This window comes from Oncorhynchus tshawytscha, linkage group LG17 (genome assembly GCF_018296145.1).
Source record: "Oncorhynchus tshawytscha isolate Ot180627B linkage group LG17, Otsh_v2.0, whole genome shotgun sequence".
Lineage (NCBI taxonomy): Eukaryota > Metazoa > Chordata > Actinopteri > Salmoniformes > Salmonidae > Oncorhynchus > Oncorhynchus tshawytscha.
Genome location: NC_056445.1, coordinates 9,403,361 through 9,420,346, shown reverse-complemented (window position 1 = coordinate 9,420,346; position 16,986 = coordinate 9,403,361). Strand labels below are relative to the sequence as shown.

At 43.5% G+C, this 16,986-nt stretch overlaps 1 protein-coding gene across 1 annotated transcript in view; it reads right to left on the bottom strand.

Annotated features, from left to right (window-relative positions):
- The window catches only part of LOC112216824 (synapsin-3), a 132,161-nt gene that overhangs the window by 93,310 nt on the left and 21,865 nt on the right, over window positions 1–16,986 (bottom strand). Inside the window, exon 3 of the mRNA XM_024376921.2 lies at window positions 6,919–6,976. Coding sequence (XP_024232689.2) covers window positions 6,919–6,976 — 58 coding nt within the window. The remainder of the gene's footprint in view (window positions 1–6,918; window positions 6,977–16,986) is intronic.

Here is a 16,986-nt window from a genome sequence, read left to right as displayed (position 1 = left end):
GAGTGCAGTGTGATGGCGATTGCGTCGTATGTGGACCTATTGGGGCAGTAAGCAAATTGGAGTGGGTCTAGGGTATCAGTTAGGGTGGAGGTGATATGATCCTTGACTAGTCTCTCAAAGCACTTCATGATGACAGGGCAATAATCATTTAGTTCAGTTACTTCTGCTTTCTTGGGGACAGGAACAATGGTGGCCATCTTGAAGCATGTGGGCACAGCAGACTGGGATAGGGATTGATTGAATATGTCCGTAAACACATCAGCCAGCTGGTCTGCTCATGCTCCGAGGACATGGCTAGGGATGCCGTCTGGTCCCGGCAGCCTTGCGAGGGTTAACACGTTTAAAAGTTTTACTCACGTTGGCCACGGAGAAGGAGAGCCCACAGGCTTTGGTATCGGGCCGTGTCAGTGGCACTGTATTGTCCTCAAAGCGAGCAAAGAAATTGTTTAATTTGTCTGGCGCGTAAGACGTTGATGTCCTCGACGGAGCTGGTTTCTTTTTGTAATCCGTGATTGACTGTAGACACTGCCACAAACGTCTCGTGTTTGAGCCGTTGAATTGCGACTCCGCTTTGTCTCTATACTGAAGCTTTGCTTGTTTGATTGCCTCATTGAGTGTAGTGTTAGTGCCAGCATCGGTCTGTGGTGGTATGTAGACAGCTATGAAAAATACAGATGTAAACTCTCTAGGTAGATAGTGTGGTCTACAGATTATCATAAGATACTCTACCTCAGGCGAGCAAAACCTAGAGACTTCCTTAGATATTGTGCACCAGCTGTTGTTTACAAATACACATAGACCCCCACTCCTTTTCTTACCAGAGGCTGCAGTTCTATCCTGCCGATACAATGTATAACCTGGCAGCTGTATGTTATTCATGTCGTTGTTCAGCTACGACTCCGTGAAACATAAGATACAGTTTTAATGTCCCGTTGGTCGGATATACATGCTTTTAGTGCGTCCAATTTATTATCCAGCGATTGTACTTTGGCCAATAGGACCAGTGGCAGAGGCAGATTAGCTACTCGTCGGCGGATCCTGACAAGGCACCTCTATCTCCTCCCACGAATCCTCAGTCTCTTCTCCTGCAAATGACGGGGATGAGGGCCTGTTCTGGTGTCTGGAGTAAATCCCTCTCGTCTGACTCATTAAAGACAAAGCAATTTTCGGTCATATGAGACGGTAGCAGCAACATTATGTACAAAATAAGTTACAAACAATGGGAAAAAAGAAAACAAAATAGCACGGTTGGTTAAGAGACAATAAAAGGTCAGCCGTCCTCTCTGGCGCCATCTTGGAACTGAGTGTTTGTGAGTATTTTAAAGTCTGCATTAGGCCCTCTGAACAGGCAGCGGAGGGTATAAATCAGCATTCTGAGAGCACTCTGCCCAACTGTACCACGCGCACACACACACACACACACACACACACACACACACACACACACACACACACACACACACACACACACACACACACACACACACACACACACACACACACACACACACACACAGGGCCCCAGGACAAGTGGACAGCACAGTAAAAACAGCAATAGACTCCAAATATGGTCCCCCCTCCCCTTCCCTCTCCTCCCCCTCTCTCCTTGCTAGCATCACACAACACAAAGCTCATCTGAAATCTTTGGGAGTATTTTTACAATTCTGCTAATGGGTGTCATTGAGGTTCATGTGCACAAAGTGCCTTTCGCTATGGTCAGGTGACAAACGTGTAAACGAGAACTTTGGTGGCCCGGAGTAAAACCACATGCAAATCTAAAGCATTATCCCAACATTCAGAATGTGATAATAAGTGATTTTACTACAACTATGCCGGCCTCTGCCGGCAAAAAGCCTGTGATCGATATTGACATCTGCAACTGTGATACAACAATTCATGAGGTGTCACGCTCTTAGGACACAGGGTACGGATAAACAATGACAATAGCTCAACTCCTAGAACTGTGGCAAGCTCTATCACAGAAAGGATTCTCTGCTTCATGTGCGAGACCCTTTTAGACTAAACCTCCTGCTCCTCCCCCCTACCACCCCCAATCATTACATGGCCCATTATATCTCCTGTAAAAGAAACAGTCCCCCTGACCAGATCCCTCTCGATATATACAAAAGCAACAGCCGGAGTGGGAAACCTAAAATAGCTCCTGGTGATGAACGTAGATGTGGGGGTAGGCAAATGAAGGCTCCTATCTTGTGGTTTCCTTTGGGTCCAAACATAGCTGTTTTTCAACAGCAGAAATGACTATTTACTTGGACTCGATACACTTCACCTCATTTATCTGAACAAACAAATGTGTGCTGCATTGTAAGGCAGTGGAGTCTGAGGAGAGCAGCAACCTTTCCATAATAGAAACCTTATTATCATCTATATAGGGCACAGCTGCACTTGTTCAAGTTGGTCAAGAAAGGGCAACAGGAGTCATTGTACAGTTTGCCAGTGCTGATCCCTCGTAAAAGATTTCCAACTGAACATCAATCTTGTAACAACGTCAACACAGATGCCCTGAACCTCTGGGGGTGGAGACGTGAGGCGATTACTAAGGGTACGGTTTACACAGACCCAATTGGCTGTGAATCTCCATTACTGCAGGAGAGAGGAGCGTGGAAGAACAAGGTGGAGGGGAGCAGAGCGGAGCAGAGCGGAGCAGAGCAGGCATTCTGTTCTCACTGAGGTCATAGGCCTGGTGAGCAGATGTTGTCCCTTCTGACCCGACTAGAACTCATTCTAATCACATAATTTGTCCAATTGCGCAAAATTGAGTACTTATTTTCCTCTACTCATGAACAAGGGTTGTCGAGTACCAATATGTACCCAGTGGATGGCTATTATTGCATTTGAATCATGCCTGTGATGTTAATATCACATTGACGGAGATTAAACGAGCAAGCAGCCTTGGAAAAAACATTACTCACAGGGGAAAGAAACTGGATGTCATGACCGAGATCCTCCGCTTGGCACTGCTTAGCCCACGAGGACAGAAAGGGAGCACACATCCAAGAGACTTCAAAAGAGACACAAAAGGCATTGTGGGAAATAGTGGATAAAACCCAGAAGCCCCATGTATGTACCTTTAGAGCACATCAACAATCTGAACACACACAGGATCTCCTGGCACAAGTGTGTAGAGATAAGAGTGGGCACAGTCAATGGCGCAGGGTATCTTGGAGCACTTATTGAGAGATTGATAAGACTCCCAGAGGGTAAGTCAATGAGGATCTGGGCAGCAGCTCAAGGCCAAGCCAAGGTTGATCGGTGCCAAAGAAAAACCCTGGGAACGAGTTCAGTTGGACGTGCCTGGCATGAGGCAGGATACCTGTGGTACCTAGGGCAACATCTGGCCCTCAAGAAGGTCTAGCAAATCAGACACAGCATCTTCTTTTACTTGTTAAACTTGAACTTGCAGCTTGGAAAACTATGACAGTTATGAGATTTGTTCACACTCTCTTCATGTATCGTATACGCCTACTTGCAGATGTGCACCACACAGCAGAACGTTCAAACTTTGCTGAAGCTGTCACTGGACAAGCATGACGAACGCTAGCTCCACGCTAGACGATAACGCTCATTATTATGGAACTCGTGAAAATGTATGGAGCACAAAGAATCAACTGATTAATGTTAGGTGGGACCTAACGTTCAATTGATGCACTGCTCTCCGTTCTATTCATGCAACCCAGTGAAACATGAGTGTGAAGAGTATATGAAACGACGCATGACGTTCCCTCTGAAACTATGCTATTCAGAGACAAGGTGACACCGATATAGAGCCTTAGCTATGAGCTGAATATTTAAAAAAGTGTTGCTTGTAATCTGTTTGTCATCTGCACGGTGCAATGGAGAGTGTTCTGAAGACGTTTTGCACTCTGTGTTTCAGTGTTTTATACATGTCGAAGCGCTGGGAAAGTTAACCTTCAAAGCAGGGCCTCGTCGGTGTGGAGGAGAGTGTTTTGTGACAACATGCTCACACCTGAAATATTTTAATGGGGTTGGGCAGAGGGGCATATCAAGAGATACACTATATATAGAAATGTATGTGCACACCGTTTCAAATGGCTATTTCAGCCACATCCATTGCTGACAGGTATCAAATCGAGCTCACAGCCATGTACTCTCCATAAACAAATATTGGCAGTAGAATGGCCTTACTGAACATCTCACTGACTTTCAACGTGGCACCATCGTAGGACACCACCTTTCCAACAAATCAGTTTGTCAAATTTCAGCCCTGCTAGAGCTGTTCCCGGACAACTGTAAGTTCTGTTACTGTGAAGTGGAAACATCTAGGAGCAACAACGGCTCAGCTGCGATGTGGTAGGCCACACAAGCTCACAGAACGGGACCACGAGTGCTGAAGTGCATAAAAGTCTTTGGTTGCAAAACTCACTACCGAGTTCCAAACGGCCTCTGGAAGCAACCTCCACATAATAACTGTTCGTCGGGAGCTTCATGAAATGGGTTTCCATTGCTGAGCAGCCGCACACAAGCCTAAGATCACCATGCGTAATGCCAAGGGTCTGCTGGAGTGGTGTAAAGCTCGCCGCCATTGGAGTCTTGAGTAGTGGAAACGTGTTCTCTGGAGTGATGAATTACGCTACACCACCTAGCAGTCTGACGGACAAATCTAGGTTTTGCGGATGCCAAGAGAACGCTACCTGCCCCAATGCATAGGGCCAACTGTAAAGTTTGGTGGAGGAGTAATAATGGTCTGGGGCTGTTTTTCATGGTTCGGGTTGGCCCCTTAGTCCCAGTGAAAGGAAATCTTAACGCTACAGCACACAATGACATTCTAGACGATTCTGCGCTTCGAACTTTGTGGCAACAAAGGTCGGTTCCTGTTACAGCATGACAATGCCCCAGTGCACAAAGAGAGGTCCATACAGAAATGGTTAGTCAAGATCAGTGTGGAAGAACTTGACTGGCCTGCACAAAGCCCTGACCTCAACTCCATTGAACACCTTTGGTATCAATTAGAATGCAGAATGCGAGTTAGGCCTAATCTCCCAACATCAGTGCCCGACCTCACAAATGCTCTTGTGGCTGAATGGAAGCAAGTCCCCTCAGCAATGTTCCAACATCTGGTGGAAAGCCTTCCCAGAAGAGTGGAGGCTGTTATTGCAGCAAAGGGTGCACCAACTCCATATTAATGCCCATGAGTTTAGAATGAGATGTTTGATGAGCAGGTGTTCACTTACTTTTGCTCATGTAGTGTACCAGACCTCAATAGGCCTCTCTTTCTCTCTCACATTCTCTCTGTCTTTCTGGCTGTCTATCTGCCTTTCTCTCTCTCTCAGCTATCAGAAGCTGCTATGGGTGGCCTGTACACTGCCTGTGCCTCAGACTGGCACCTTATATGGCAGCAGCTGTTCGAAGAGCAGGAGAGCTAGCTAGGTTGGCTTTGGGCACGTGGGCACCAGTTGAGTTCAGAGCAGGGTGAGGGAAGACAACAACACTGCAGAGCTGAGGAGGTAGGAAAGAGAGAAAAAGAGAGAGAGCAAGGGGGCTGTGATGTTATTGTAGTTTTCAACAAAAAAAAGGGGCCATCATCCCATTGATCCAACTTTTCACACAGGGATCGGGTTTCCTTCATCCTTGAGCTTTATGATAGATGTACTAACACCCGGCGAGGGGTCCCGGCTGGGCTGTGTAGGGTGGGAAGGCTGGCGGCCTTCCCACCCTACACAGGGCAATTAGCATCTGACTCGTTACCCTGCGAGGAGCGGAGGAGGACTTCTGAGAAACAGTGGAGGGTCTGGCAGAAATAAAACTGGGGTTAGATGGGGTTTAGGGGGATTGAGGGTGCGACCCCCATAGCGGTCCCTTCGCTCTTGATTTAAGGGTCCTAATTAAGAGACGCCACGTTTTTATTTGGGCTTGCTCTCAGCAACGCCGAGAACTGCTACAAAAACGCAGAGCCCCCATATTTCACAATTCTTAAAAAATGCATGATTTTAATTTACAACTCCAAGCCCCACTAGCCCAGCTACGGTCTCAATATTACTGAGAATCAGATCTAACCACAACAGTAGAGTGTTGAGCAAACAGACAGCCTATAAAGTCCCTGGTCTGGTCTTTTGTGGTTTGCTTTTTCCTTCTCCAAATAAATCCCACCACTTAATTTCAAAGACAACGACTCCAGTCTGCCCAATCGCTTGCAGATGTATGGCCAAGCTTTTAGGAGGGAAATGAGATGTTATCTACCCACCAAAAATACTGTATGTCTAGACGGTTGCGTATTTTTGCATATACATTGGCACTGACGGCATCTTTTCATATAAAAAAAGATAAATGCCCATTAAAACTGCCGTGTTTGTGCTACAAGGTTAAGAACAGGTTACTTCAGGGGGAAGTTGGTGTGACAAAACATTTGTAAAAGAGCTACCTGATGGGAGAGTCAGAAATAATTAATCGAACTACTGCCATTGCTAGCTTCTGATTCAAATAAAAAAGCATCAACTCAGAACTGTAAAGGACTGCTTCTGACACGAGTCCAGAAAACATTTCAATTCTCCCTGCATATAATCGAATGCTGAGAAGACGAGTACATAAAAATAAGTACTTTCCATCAGGCAGCCAAGCACATACTGTACACAAACACAGAGCATGCTAGCATGATAACAGGCTAACTGAGGCATGGGAGTAAAAAAGCCATGTACTTAGTGTCTAATAGGTACATCATACCTGCTGCTACCCAGCTGCTAAAGCTCTAACATGCGATCCTAATGGTGCTTGAATATAGCAGCTTAGATTCCTAGTGGATGATGGGGTTACGAAATTGTGAAAGATGTGGGTCAAGTCAGTCACCCAAGAGTGGCATCAGCTGAGCTAACAAAACCCAATCCTTCGTCTGAGCCATCCCCAGCCACATTCCCCTGCAGCTCCAACAGTCCTAACGCCACCAACCTGCTCCACCCGGATGTCGCACTCCCCGTTCAACTTCTTCCCTCGGAAATACTTGGCCCTGTGAGGAAAGAAATGGGAAAGAGGCTAATGAGACGAGATGAAATGCGATCACAACTTTCAGAGCTCATAAACATTTTTTTTCACACAGTAGCCTAGGGGAGCTTCTAGACAGGGAAAGATTGTCTACAGTCGTTAAATGACCTGTGTCGGAGACGACTAGAAAATAGCTTCTCCAGTATCACCTGAGTCCTGGATAATTACAAAGGTATCTATTGTAGTGGCCGCCTGTGTATACTCTTCCAAAACACTTCTGTTTCTTCGCCAACAGAGACAAGTATGTAGTCATAACAACAGTATGCAGTCAAAACAACCTCGGAATAATCTGTTTATTTGATTAAGGAAGGCTGAAACATCAAGTTTTTCAAAATAGCTTGAGACCATTGACAAATATTATTTGTTTCCATGATTACAACATTGTGGTCCTTGTGTAGTACCATACAAACTTTCCCAGACTAAAAACCAGCTGAGCATCATAATCAGTCATAACATCATATCCCCCACCTATTAGGCAGTTAGGCACCTCATGAAGAAACAGCAAGAGAAGAGAAAGAGTAAAGAGAGAGAGGTGAATCTCAAATCAACAGGATATTAAAAGAGATATGACTCAATGTCCCTGAATGGAACAATGTCCCAGTACACAAACAGTAACAGTGATGTCCTTTTTTTGTCGTCTGAGTCTGTCTGTCTGAAAACTCATTTCCTGTTCCTAACCGTGACATCCTTACAGGCCAGGCATCAGGCTTCACTGGCATCATCAAACACCATAGGCAGGAAACCTGATTACATTTTTAGACAGCCCTGATAACCAACCAACCAAACACAAACAACCACAAAAACACAAGGAACAAACGCAAACACGAGGCAGAAACCGACGGTGACGGTGTCGCTTTAAAAAGCGAGGGATTGGGTATGTGTGTGTTTGGAGAAGAGGAAGGGGGTGGACATTCACATAAATCTGGACATTTCAGATATACTACCACTCGTGCACACTTTTGGGCGTTAAGAGCTCTACGTTTATAGCCTGTGAGCCTGTGTCTTTGCCAACACTCTGTGGGTCCAGCCGGTGAACTCTCACCCCTAGCAGGCGTGGGCCGGTTATCAATCTGTCAAGGGCTACATGCTAGCTGTTGGTGTGTGTTTGCTGTGTGTGTTTGCTGTGTGTGTGTGTGTGTGTGTGTGTGTGTGTGTGTGTGTGTGTGTGCTCTACATGCTGGAGGCTCCTGATCAGTAGGACACAGGCTGTTAGGGATTTAGAGTAACTGCCTCTCAACTCAACTCACTCTCTCTTCTCTTTGGGATTGCACTTTTTCTGGTAATCACCCAAAAGATTATTGGTGTCTTTTCTGTGACAGAATGGGGCCCTTCCAATGAATTAGTTTTTTTTCCACGGGACTACTTGTGTGTGCACACTGCAATTTTTTTATAATTAAAAAAGAACCCCTCAATAGACCCCCCTTCAAGCCAATGAGCAGTCATTATGACTGCAACATTCTAACAGTGTAATTAATACATTTTATATATGCTCTCGCTTGTTTTAGGTAACATAAGAATACAATTTGTTTTATTAGTTTATGTTACTGTAAGACAGGGGTCTACAACCTTTTCTAACATGAGAGTTACTTTTAAATGATGAAACATGTTCAGAGGTACTCCATTTTTTTTTTGTAGCTTTCAAATATGCACTTTGTATTTTCCCGATATTCCATTTTCTCAGCTTTATTTTTCCTGGTTTGTAATTTTTTTTTCAGTTTTCACTCTAAACAGTTCAAATGATTTCATAGAGAAACAATGAAATTAGACGTTCTGAGTCCATGTCAATGCTTAAATCACACCAGAAGACATTTTTTTAGGGCGGGGGAAAAAACATTTCGATATTTTTGGAGTAATGTCTCTTTAATTGTGCAGTTCTGTATATGTCATGACAGAGTTTGCAAAACAAAAGCCCATCGGATTTGATACAAATAATCATTATATAATTCTGCCAGGTAAGCTTACTTTGCATCATTACCGCTGGAAAAATGAATGATAGACAAACACACACACACACACCATCCACACCACACAGAAATACACAAGCAATTTTGCTGGAAATTAATTGACAGATATTGTGTTACGTTTAGTTTTTTTTAAGCCAATTTGAACTAACTAGGGATAATGTCAAAATGGATTTGATTGGATAGTAGCCGGGAGCTTATGGTGTCTGATTACTTGACAGCTTGTGATAGAGTTCTCATTCCCAGCCCAAACCCGACAGGGCCTGACTGCCCGGCCTTATAAATGATAATAATACAATTATTGATTGTATTGAAAGGCATGAATTAATCAGCGTTATGGCGCTGTCCCAACCAAAACGGTGCTGAAATTATCATAAATGGCTTTTTTTCAGAATGATTTGGCGAGCTACTCATAGCTGGGCTGCGAGCTACTGGTAGTTTGAGATCGACCTGTTGGAGACCCCTGCTATTTAAACAATAAAAACACCTCGATTAAAGTGTTCAATACTAATAATTTGATCTGTGGAGTGCATTTGTTACAACTATGAAACAGAAAGCATGTGTTGGAATGTGGTAACAGCTTCATTTTAGAACAAAATACAAAAAAATACCCCAACCACTTAGACGCACAAGATGCTTAGTCAAATAATGAAAACATCATTAGCCTGATGATGAGACGCAGGCATAATGCCACAAGGGGGCGTTGTTTAGCTCGCTCTGCTGATTTATCAGGGATTGAAGAGTCTTTCTGTCGGCGTGCGTCTCGGTCCAATAAATTATTAGTAATTTAACATTTTATTTGGACAGGCAAGGAGGTATGGTAGGGCGGGCCAGGCCCCGTAAGGACCATCTGTAACGCCTGCCCTGATTCCCTGCCTTGGTGTTTGTCTTCTCTGGCAATATAAGGTCACAGTAGCTCTCTCCTTACGTCTCTTCTTGCCGTACCCCTTTATCTCCCCCTATCCCTGCTTTCCATATGCTGCTTTACAGTACATGAGATGCAAATTAATCACTGATCTTCTTCTCAAGGTTTTCCAGCTGTTGAGCTGTTGACTATAAGATCCATGGTTATCCTTCCCTGTCATTTAGTTAGCAGTGAACCATTGAAAGCGTCTGACCTAGATACAGTAAAGACCAATGCTCTGTCATCCAGGGCCACTCTTACCTTCGCCATAACCATAATAGAGCATGAGCCATGAAGCGAGACCAGGAGGCTCGCGTACGGGTTAAAAATTACTGGTATGTTTTCAAGCCAAGGCATTCATTGTACAAACTGTCATCACTTCAAATTATCCCTTCAATTTATGGTCAGTTGGACTTTAAAAGTGGAGGTGAGCAGCCCTTCGCATGGTTCCAAGAGTAAACACCCAGACAGGATTTGGCCCATGTTCTTCCCAAACACTCACTCTAACACACAGTCACACACCCATTGTAAAAACATAATGCAGAGGAATCCAGAATCTTTACCATGAAACTGTTCCCTCCATTGCGTTAGTCTCCCATAAAACCAAAGTGAGTCATGTATTTTGACAGATGATGAAATCTGGAATTTGCTATTCTTTCTTACACGTGAAAACATGGGTTAGGCTATATGACAATGAGAACTCACAGCCAGATTTTTACCACAGCCATCCTTTACTATCACTTCGACAGCAGATATGACAATAATGACATCAGTGATTGTATTGCATTCACCAAAGAACGGTTGGATAGAGTTATCTAATATAGGATCATCCAAGAGCCGGTACATTGTTCAGATTCGAACAACAACCTGACAGCTTCTTGGCTTGCAGAATGTCATGTGGCAGGATAGGGAGCCAATGGCAAGTCAGATGAGGAGGGCGAGATGGTGAGAGAGAGGGACCAGGCAGCCAAGCAGGAGAAAGGAGGAGAGAGGGAATCCTGGGAATGAGAGATCCCGAAAGACGGTGCGAGAAAAACAGAGAGGTGAGAATAGGAATGAGAGACCGAGAGCTAGCGAAAGATGGAATGAGAACTGGAGAGAGAAAAAAAGAGCGTGAGGGAAAAGGAAAGAGATGAGTGAGAGAAACAGAAAGAGAAAAAGTGATGAGGATGGTGGATGGTGATGTTGTGGGTGGTGAAAGCTGCTGTGTGTGTGTGTGTACCGCCATTGTGCCCCAGTCAGAGCTGGAGGCCAGGCCTGTCAGGGGAGCCCAGCGTTTCCCTGGAGACCAGCAGCCTCTCCTCTGGAATGCCCTGGAGGAAATGTGACCCCGAGGCAGAGGGCAACGATGGATGGACATGGGACACCCTCACCAACACTAACCCTCACCCACAATTAAAGATCCTAATAGCTTGGATATACAGTACAGTACTAATGAGCTACTATTTCTAATACAGCTGTCTGTGCAAACACCTCCCAAGGGGAGGCATAAATATTACAGTCATGTTCACTCAGCTATGAGATTCTATTAAATATTAACAATGAGAAAGGTCAATTCGGGGAACATGAAGAAAGACTGTGGCAAAGCCACCACACATGTTGTAACACTGATTGGTATTTAGTGTAATATTGTAAATCACTATTAAACCAATTTCAGATAAGAGATCCTGTCAGCCATCAATAAGCCATTGATGAATTCTGAGTTCTAACTCAAACTTGAAATAGGGTTAATTATCAGGTATTCTATTGAAATATTGAGTGCTATGGTTTAGAGGGTCTACACCAGAAGTTAATGGTTATCTGAAGGAAGAAGGTATATGGTTGGTGCAATTAAGCTTGGTATGTACTGAGTGTAGGGAAAACAATCATATGTGGCAGGCACTGATGAGGGGAGAGAGTCATGGATTAGTAATGAAAGGGGTCGAGGTCAGGTCAGGTCACGTTAAGAGAGAAGGAAAAGTGTATTGCCAGTATCACTTCGTTTCCTGCCAAGCAATAAAGATACTATGTTTAAGTTAGAAGGAGGAGACTCCACCTAAAGTGGGGTACATATACCACCACTATTTTTAACCATGTCTTTGTCTGTTTAGCTGTTCTATCCTTTGGGAAGAATAAACTTGGTTTCATAGTGTCCGGCGAGCTCTTACTCTGATAATTAGAACCTAACAATTGGGGCTGATTCTGGATCAGTGAAACAGGAGCCGGCACCAGAAACAAGGTAGGCACAGTTCCTACACCTGTTATCACTAATTCTGACATGTTGGGGAGATGAGAGTCGTAGGCTGAACCAATTATAGGATACGGACCTAGAAAGCCTGAGCTTATTCAGTAGTCCCATTGTATTACTACCAGTCGTAGCTTTGGTAAGTCCAGGAAGGCGAGCCCGAAAAGGGTGGTACCTGTAGAGGGTAAGTCCTAGGGGGTAAATCCCGAGTGGGTTAGTTCCTGTGACTACTATAAACTATAGGGTAAGTCCCGGAAGGTAAGCCTGAGCAGGCTGGTACCGGCAGAGGGTAAGTCCTAGGGGGTAAATCCCGAGTGGGTTGGTTCCTGTGAGTACTGTAAGAAAAGAGTGAGAGGCAGTATAGTACCAGGGGATGGATAAGTGTCTGGAGGAGAGCCTCATCCATGGTTAGAAAAGGAGAAAGATAAAATGATTCAGAGAATATGAGCAGTAGCAACAAGGAGAGAGGTTGGTTTATGCCCTATTGGGGCGGGGGAACTGTGACAGATTATGTGGAAATAGGAAGACAAGTGGGAATAATGTTGGTAATGTGTGTTATCAACAACAGTGATATTCGAGGCGCAACCCTGGAATAAGACATTAGGTCATCCGTATTCTCCAGTAATACATTTGCAGACTCTATAGTAGTGGTTCTAATACAAGGTATTAGGTGCCGTGACCAATTAAAGGCACAAATACCATAACTATTCTTCGGGGAAATGGGTAGTGCTACCTTGGAAAACAGTTCATAGAAGGGAGTGAAGAAATCTAAAACACCCTGGACATCGTCGGGAGAGGTTTGGGAATAAGAACTATTGATATGGCAACAGACAGCCCCGATTCACGAGCATTCTACCAATTCGGCTCAAATTGTTTTGTGGGGCCGTTGGGCATTGGAAGAATGAGTGTAGAGTGGGAATGGAGCCTGCTGCATTCGGAGGAAATGCTGCCATGCAAGCGTTTGCCTCTTTTTCAAAAAGAGCAGCAACAAATCTTCCTGAAAGTAGCAGGACAGGAAACTTTCACATAACGGTGTATGGCCTCGGTACGATCAATAGTGGTTCATAGAGATTACAGTTTCTATGTGAAGGAAGACTTACGAGATCACGTTTAACACAACTTTTTAATAGATGCCAGGGATCAAATATAACAGATTCCTTACAATGAGAAATTGGCTAAATTTGCCACAGGAAAAAGTATTTTGGGTTAAAGAATCTAGGCGAAATGCCAGGGGAATGGATTCATAAAGAGGTAAAAACTAAAAATTATCTGGCCAAACACTCCTGGTAACTCAGAAAACCTTAGGGGGGTTTTAATCTCATGAGACATTTTATGTTGTTTTTATGAAAGAAATTAACATTTTATGTATGTCATCTTATTCTGAAATAGGTTTCTAGAATGGACGAAAGGGTGGAGGGGTCACGAGGAATTAGCATAGGGGTTACCAAACCTAAAATGCACTTTAAAAATTTTTTTTTCATGAACATGGTGGTGCGGTGGTTATGGAGAATCATGGGGAAAGAGACCAGCGAATGGTTGGACTCGGTGGCGAGATAAAGTCGCCGTGTCTAAGGGTAGTACGTGCTAAATAAAAGGACACAAACGTTGGGGTGGATTAAAACAAACGCTTAATGATTGGAGTAAGGACAGTGGATTTACCATTAGCATTTTGGAATATAATTAATACTTTTGGATTGCTAACGAAATGTACACTTTCTTTTCCAGAAGAGGGGGTTTCATTATCTCTCGTTGGAATGCCGAATATCACTAACTGCTCTCCCCATGCCGAATATCACTAACTGCTCTCCCCAAGACCACAGTCTCGGGGAGAGCAGTTAGTGATATTCGGCAGTTTTAAGTACAAAAGTATCTGGATTAGGCCAAAAACGGAGTTCCCAGATAAGTAAGGCCTGTTGTTCATGTGTGTGTTTTTGACCTACGGTTTACCACACACACCAGCACAACTTACCGGTTATGAATATGCGTCAGTGGTGTTGATACTGTGGGATGTATTTTTTGGGGTCTTTTCAATTTGGTTTTAAATTGGGTATGCAGAATGATGGAAAATGTTTGAAAGGTTTTTAAATGGTTTCTGAAGCACAGGGAAAGAAAAGGGACAGGAAATATTCAATGGTGTCAAATTCCCTCTATCCTGACTTTCTGGTTAGTCCTGATCCATCTCACTAGAAATGATGGAAACAGGTGGGATTTAATTATAAAATGAATGAGAAAACACCAGTCTCTATTCTATTTTACCATTTCTATTGGGGTACCAGTATTTCCTTGTGGAGTTTTCAAGAGTTGTAATTCTAAAATGATTGGTTATTCAAATGTGTTTCTTTTTTATTTAACATGCAGTGTTGTTTGTTTTTGAATCACGATACGAAGGAAGGTCTACACACTGCGAACAATTTAGACTAAGAATGCTTTGTGATACCGATCTTTCATTACCAGGCCACTCGCGACAGGAAAACAGGGACAGATGGGAATTGTAATGAAAAGAGTCGGCAATAAAAGGTCCCGTTTATAAATGTACATTCTAACCGTGATGATGTGTGCCAGGTTGAGAAGCTTGAATTCAAGTGATAGACTCAAAGTAAAGTTACTGTCATTCTAAATTTGGGTTGGATCATTTATCAAATGTTTTAGTTATGATTCGGGTACAGCGAGAGAGAGTTGCTCTCAAACTGTTAGGGGTAGGTGCACTGCTCAAATGTATTGGGCCTAGGGAGGCTCTAGAAATCTTGTCTTTAAGTGTCCTCCGAGAGGGAGGTTATTAGAGAACTCACTGGATGATAGCTTGGTTCAAAACAAGGTTTTTTGTTTTACCATGTCATCAAACATTTTGTTAAATCGCATCAATACATACATATAGATTACTAGATTAAAAAAAGGTACAATTGATTGCATACAAGGCTCAAAGTCTGTCTTGCATTAACACCCAAAGATGAAAATGAAGGAGATGGGCGTGGAGACCAGCATCACATGGGCATAGAACGGAAAGGATGGACGGTTCTGTCCCCAGTCTTAGTCGCATCAAGGGTGATGTGAAATTATTACACATGTATTTTCTATTTTCCCTGTTTAAGTCAATATGTGTTTAGGTTTCGTGGAACATAAGAGTGATTGATCATTGTTCCAGAGGAGGGATTGATGTATATTGATTTGAGAATTTTTTGTATATTTATAACTTTAGAAGTGCATTAAGAGTAGTGACCATATGAGTTAGATGGAATGATATATGTGTAAATATATCTGTAGCAGGAGGCGAGGTACACATGAGGTCTGTGTTTGAGACAGAATGTTTACACAAGGCTGTTACGTGGGATGGAACGTGACTGGGTGGAGATCTGTGGGGGCTCATAAATTGAGGTCGGGGTGGTAGTCTCTGGGGATGATACCACTCTATGTATATTGTTACAGGTGATAGCTCGTAGGAGAGGGAGGACAGCTAACTGTGCACAATATAGGGACTATTACACATACCCAGAGCATGGTGAAAGTAGCAGAGATAGGCATTTCAGACACTATTGTCAACTTTCAGGAGACCTGTGACTCTGAGTTTTGTTAGGTTGGATATTCTTCCAACGTCATTGATCTCTTTCCCATTTATAACAGCCAAACAGCCAGCGAACACTAGACAAATTCCATGCAGTAGTTATTCTCACGGCAGTCGCTGTAGGGACAGTTATTGAAGGAGGCGATAGTAACATCATGGAATTGGACTACGGTCCAAATTGTGGATTTTAGGTATTTGAGGTATGCGTCATGGGCAGTGTTAGTAGTAGCAGGGGTTACTTTAATAGCATTGTTGGGAGAGTCTATGTTGTCAGGAAATGACCCATGCGTTGCTGTGTGTCCACACATAGTACTCCTTACAGCACCTGCAGCGGTAAAGATCGTCACGTCTCTCCTCGGTGGGTTCACACTCCTCACATGAAGTGAGATCCAGCTGCATAATGGGTGAGCTTGAAGACGCCATGACAGAGGAAGCAGAGCTAAAGAGAGAGAGAAAGACTAGATTCCATTGTAGACATGCAGATGGGTTGGATCTGGGAGCTATTTTAGCCGCCATAGTTGGGTTAGTTTGCTTTATGGTTTAATGCATCATATGAAAGGGTAGATGTTGGGGCAATTGTACACTGGACACAATTCTGGAGGCATTGATGTGAAAGCATATGCAGTGCTAAGTTACCTCAAGAGGAGTGGCGTTGATTAGGCCTACGCATTTGCCTATCAGGTGACGTGCCTATCAGGTGGCAATGGAGGAAATGGGGAACAAAGTGAAAATGACATGGCTTGGGAAAACCTCTCAGAGCCTGTGGCCGGAAAGGGGAAGACTGGGTGAAAGCCTGAAGAGGCTTTTTAGGGCTTTCATTTTTGCCAAACTCAGGAGAAAAGTATCCTGGAGGCGTTGATTCAGGCAAAGAAAGAGTGGAAATTGTCACGTTATCAAACTTTGAGTTTTCATGCATATATAATTATGCATAGATTGCCACATTGTTAATACTGTTATGTTTTGTGTTTCTCGTTGCCTTTCAAGTCTAATGCGCTATCATTCTCCTTGGAACCAGAAGGAGATAGTTGAGATGGAAGGAGTCAACAGCTCCAACGGACATGTTATTCTCAGTGTTCTATGAGAAATGGAAATAAGAGTGTGCTTGGTGTGGTCATAGAACAGAGGCCATATGTCTCTGGGTTTGTATATGTCACTGTGAAAGTTAGGCATGTTTATTTTTAATTTTTAAATGGTTCATGATTTATTATTATTGTTTGTCCATTTATAAGTCATTTCCAAGTTTATGTCATGTTGGACAGTATGGAGTTAAATGTTCAAAACAGGGGACTGATGGATTCCGGGTTCTAACTCCTAAACTCTCAAACTT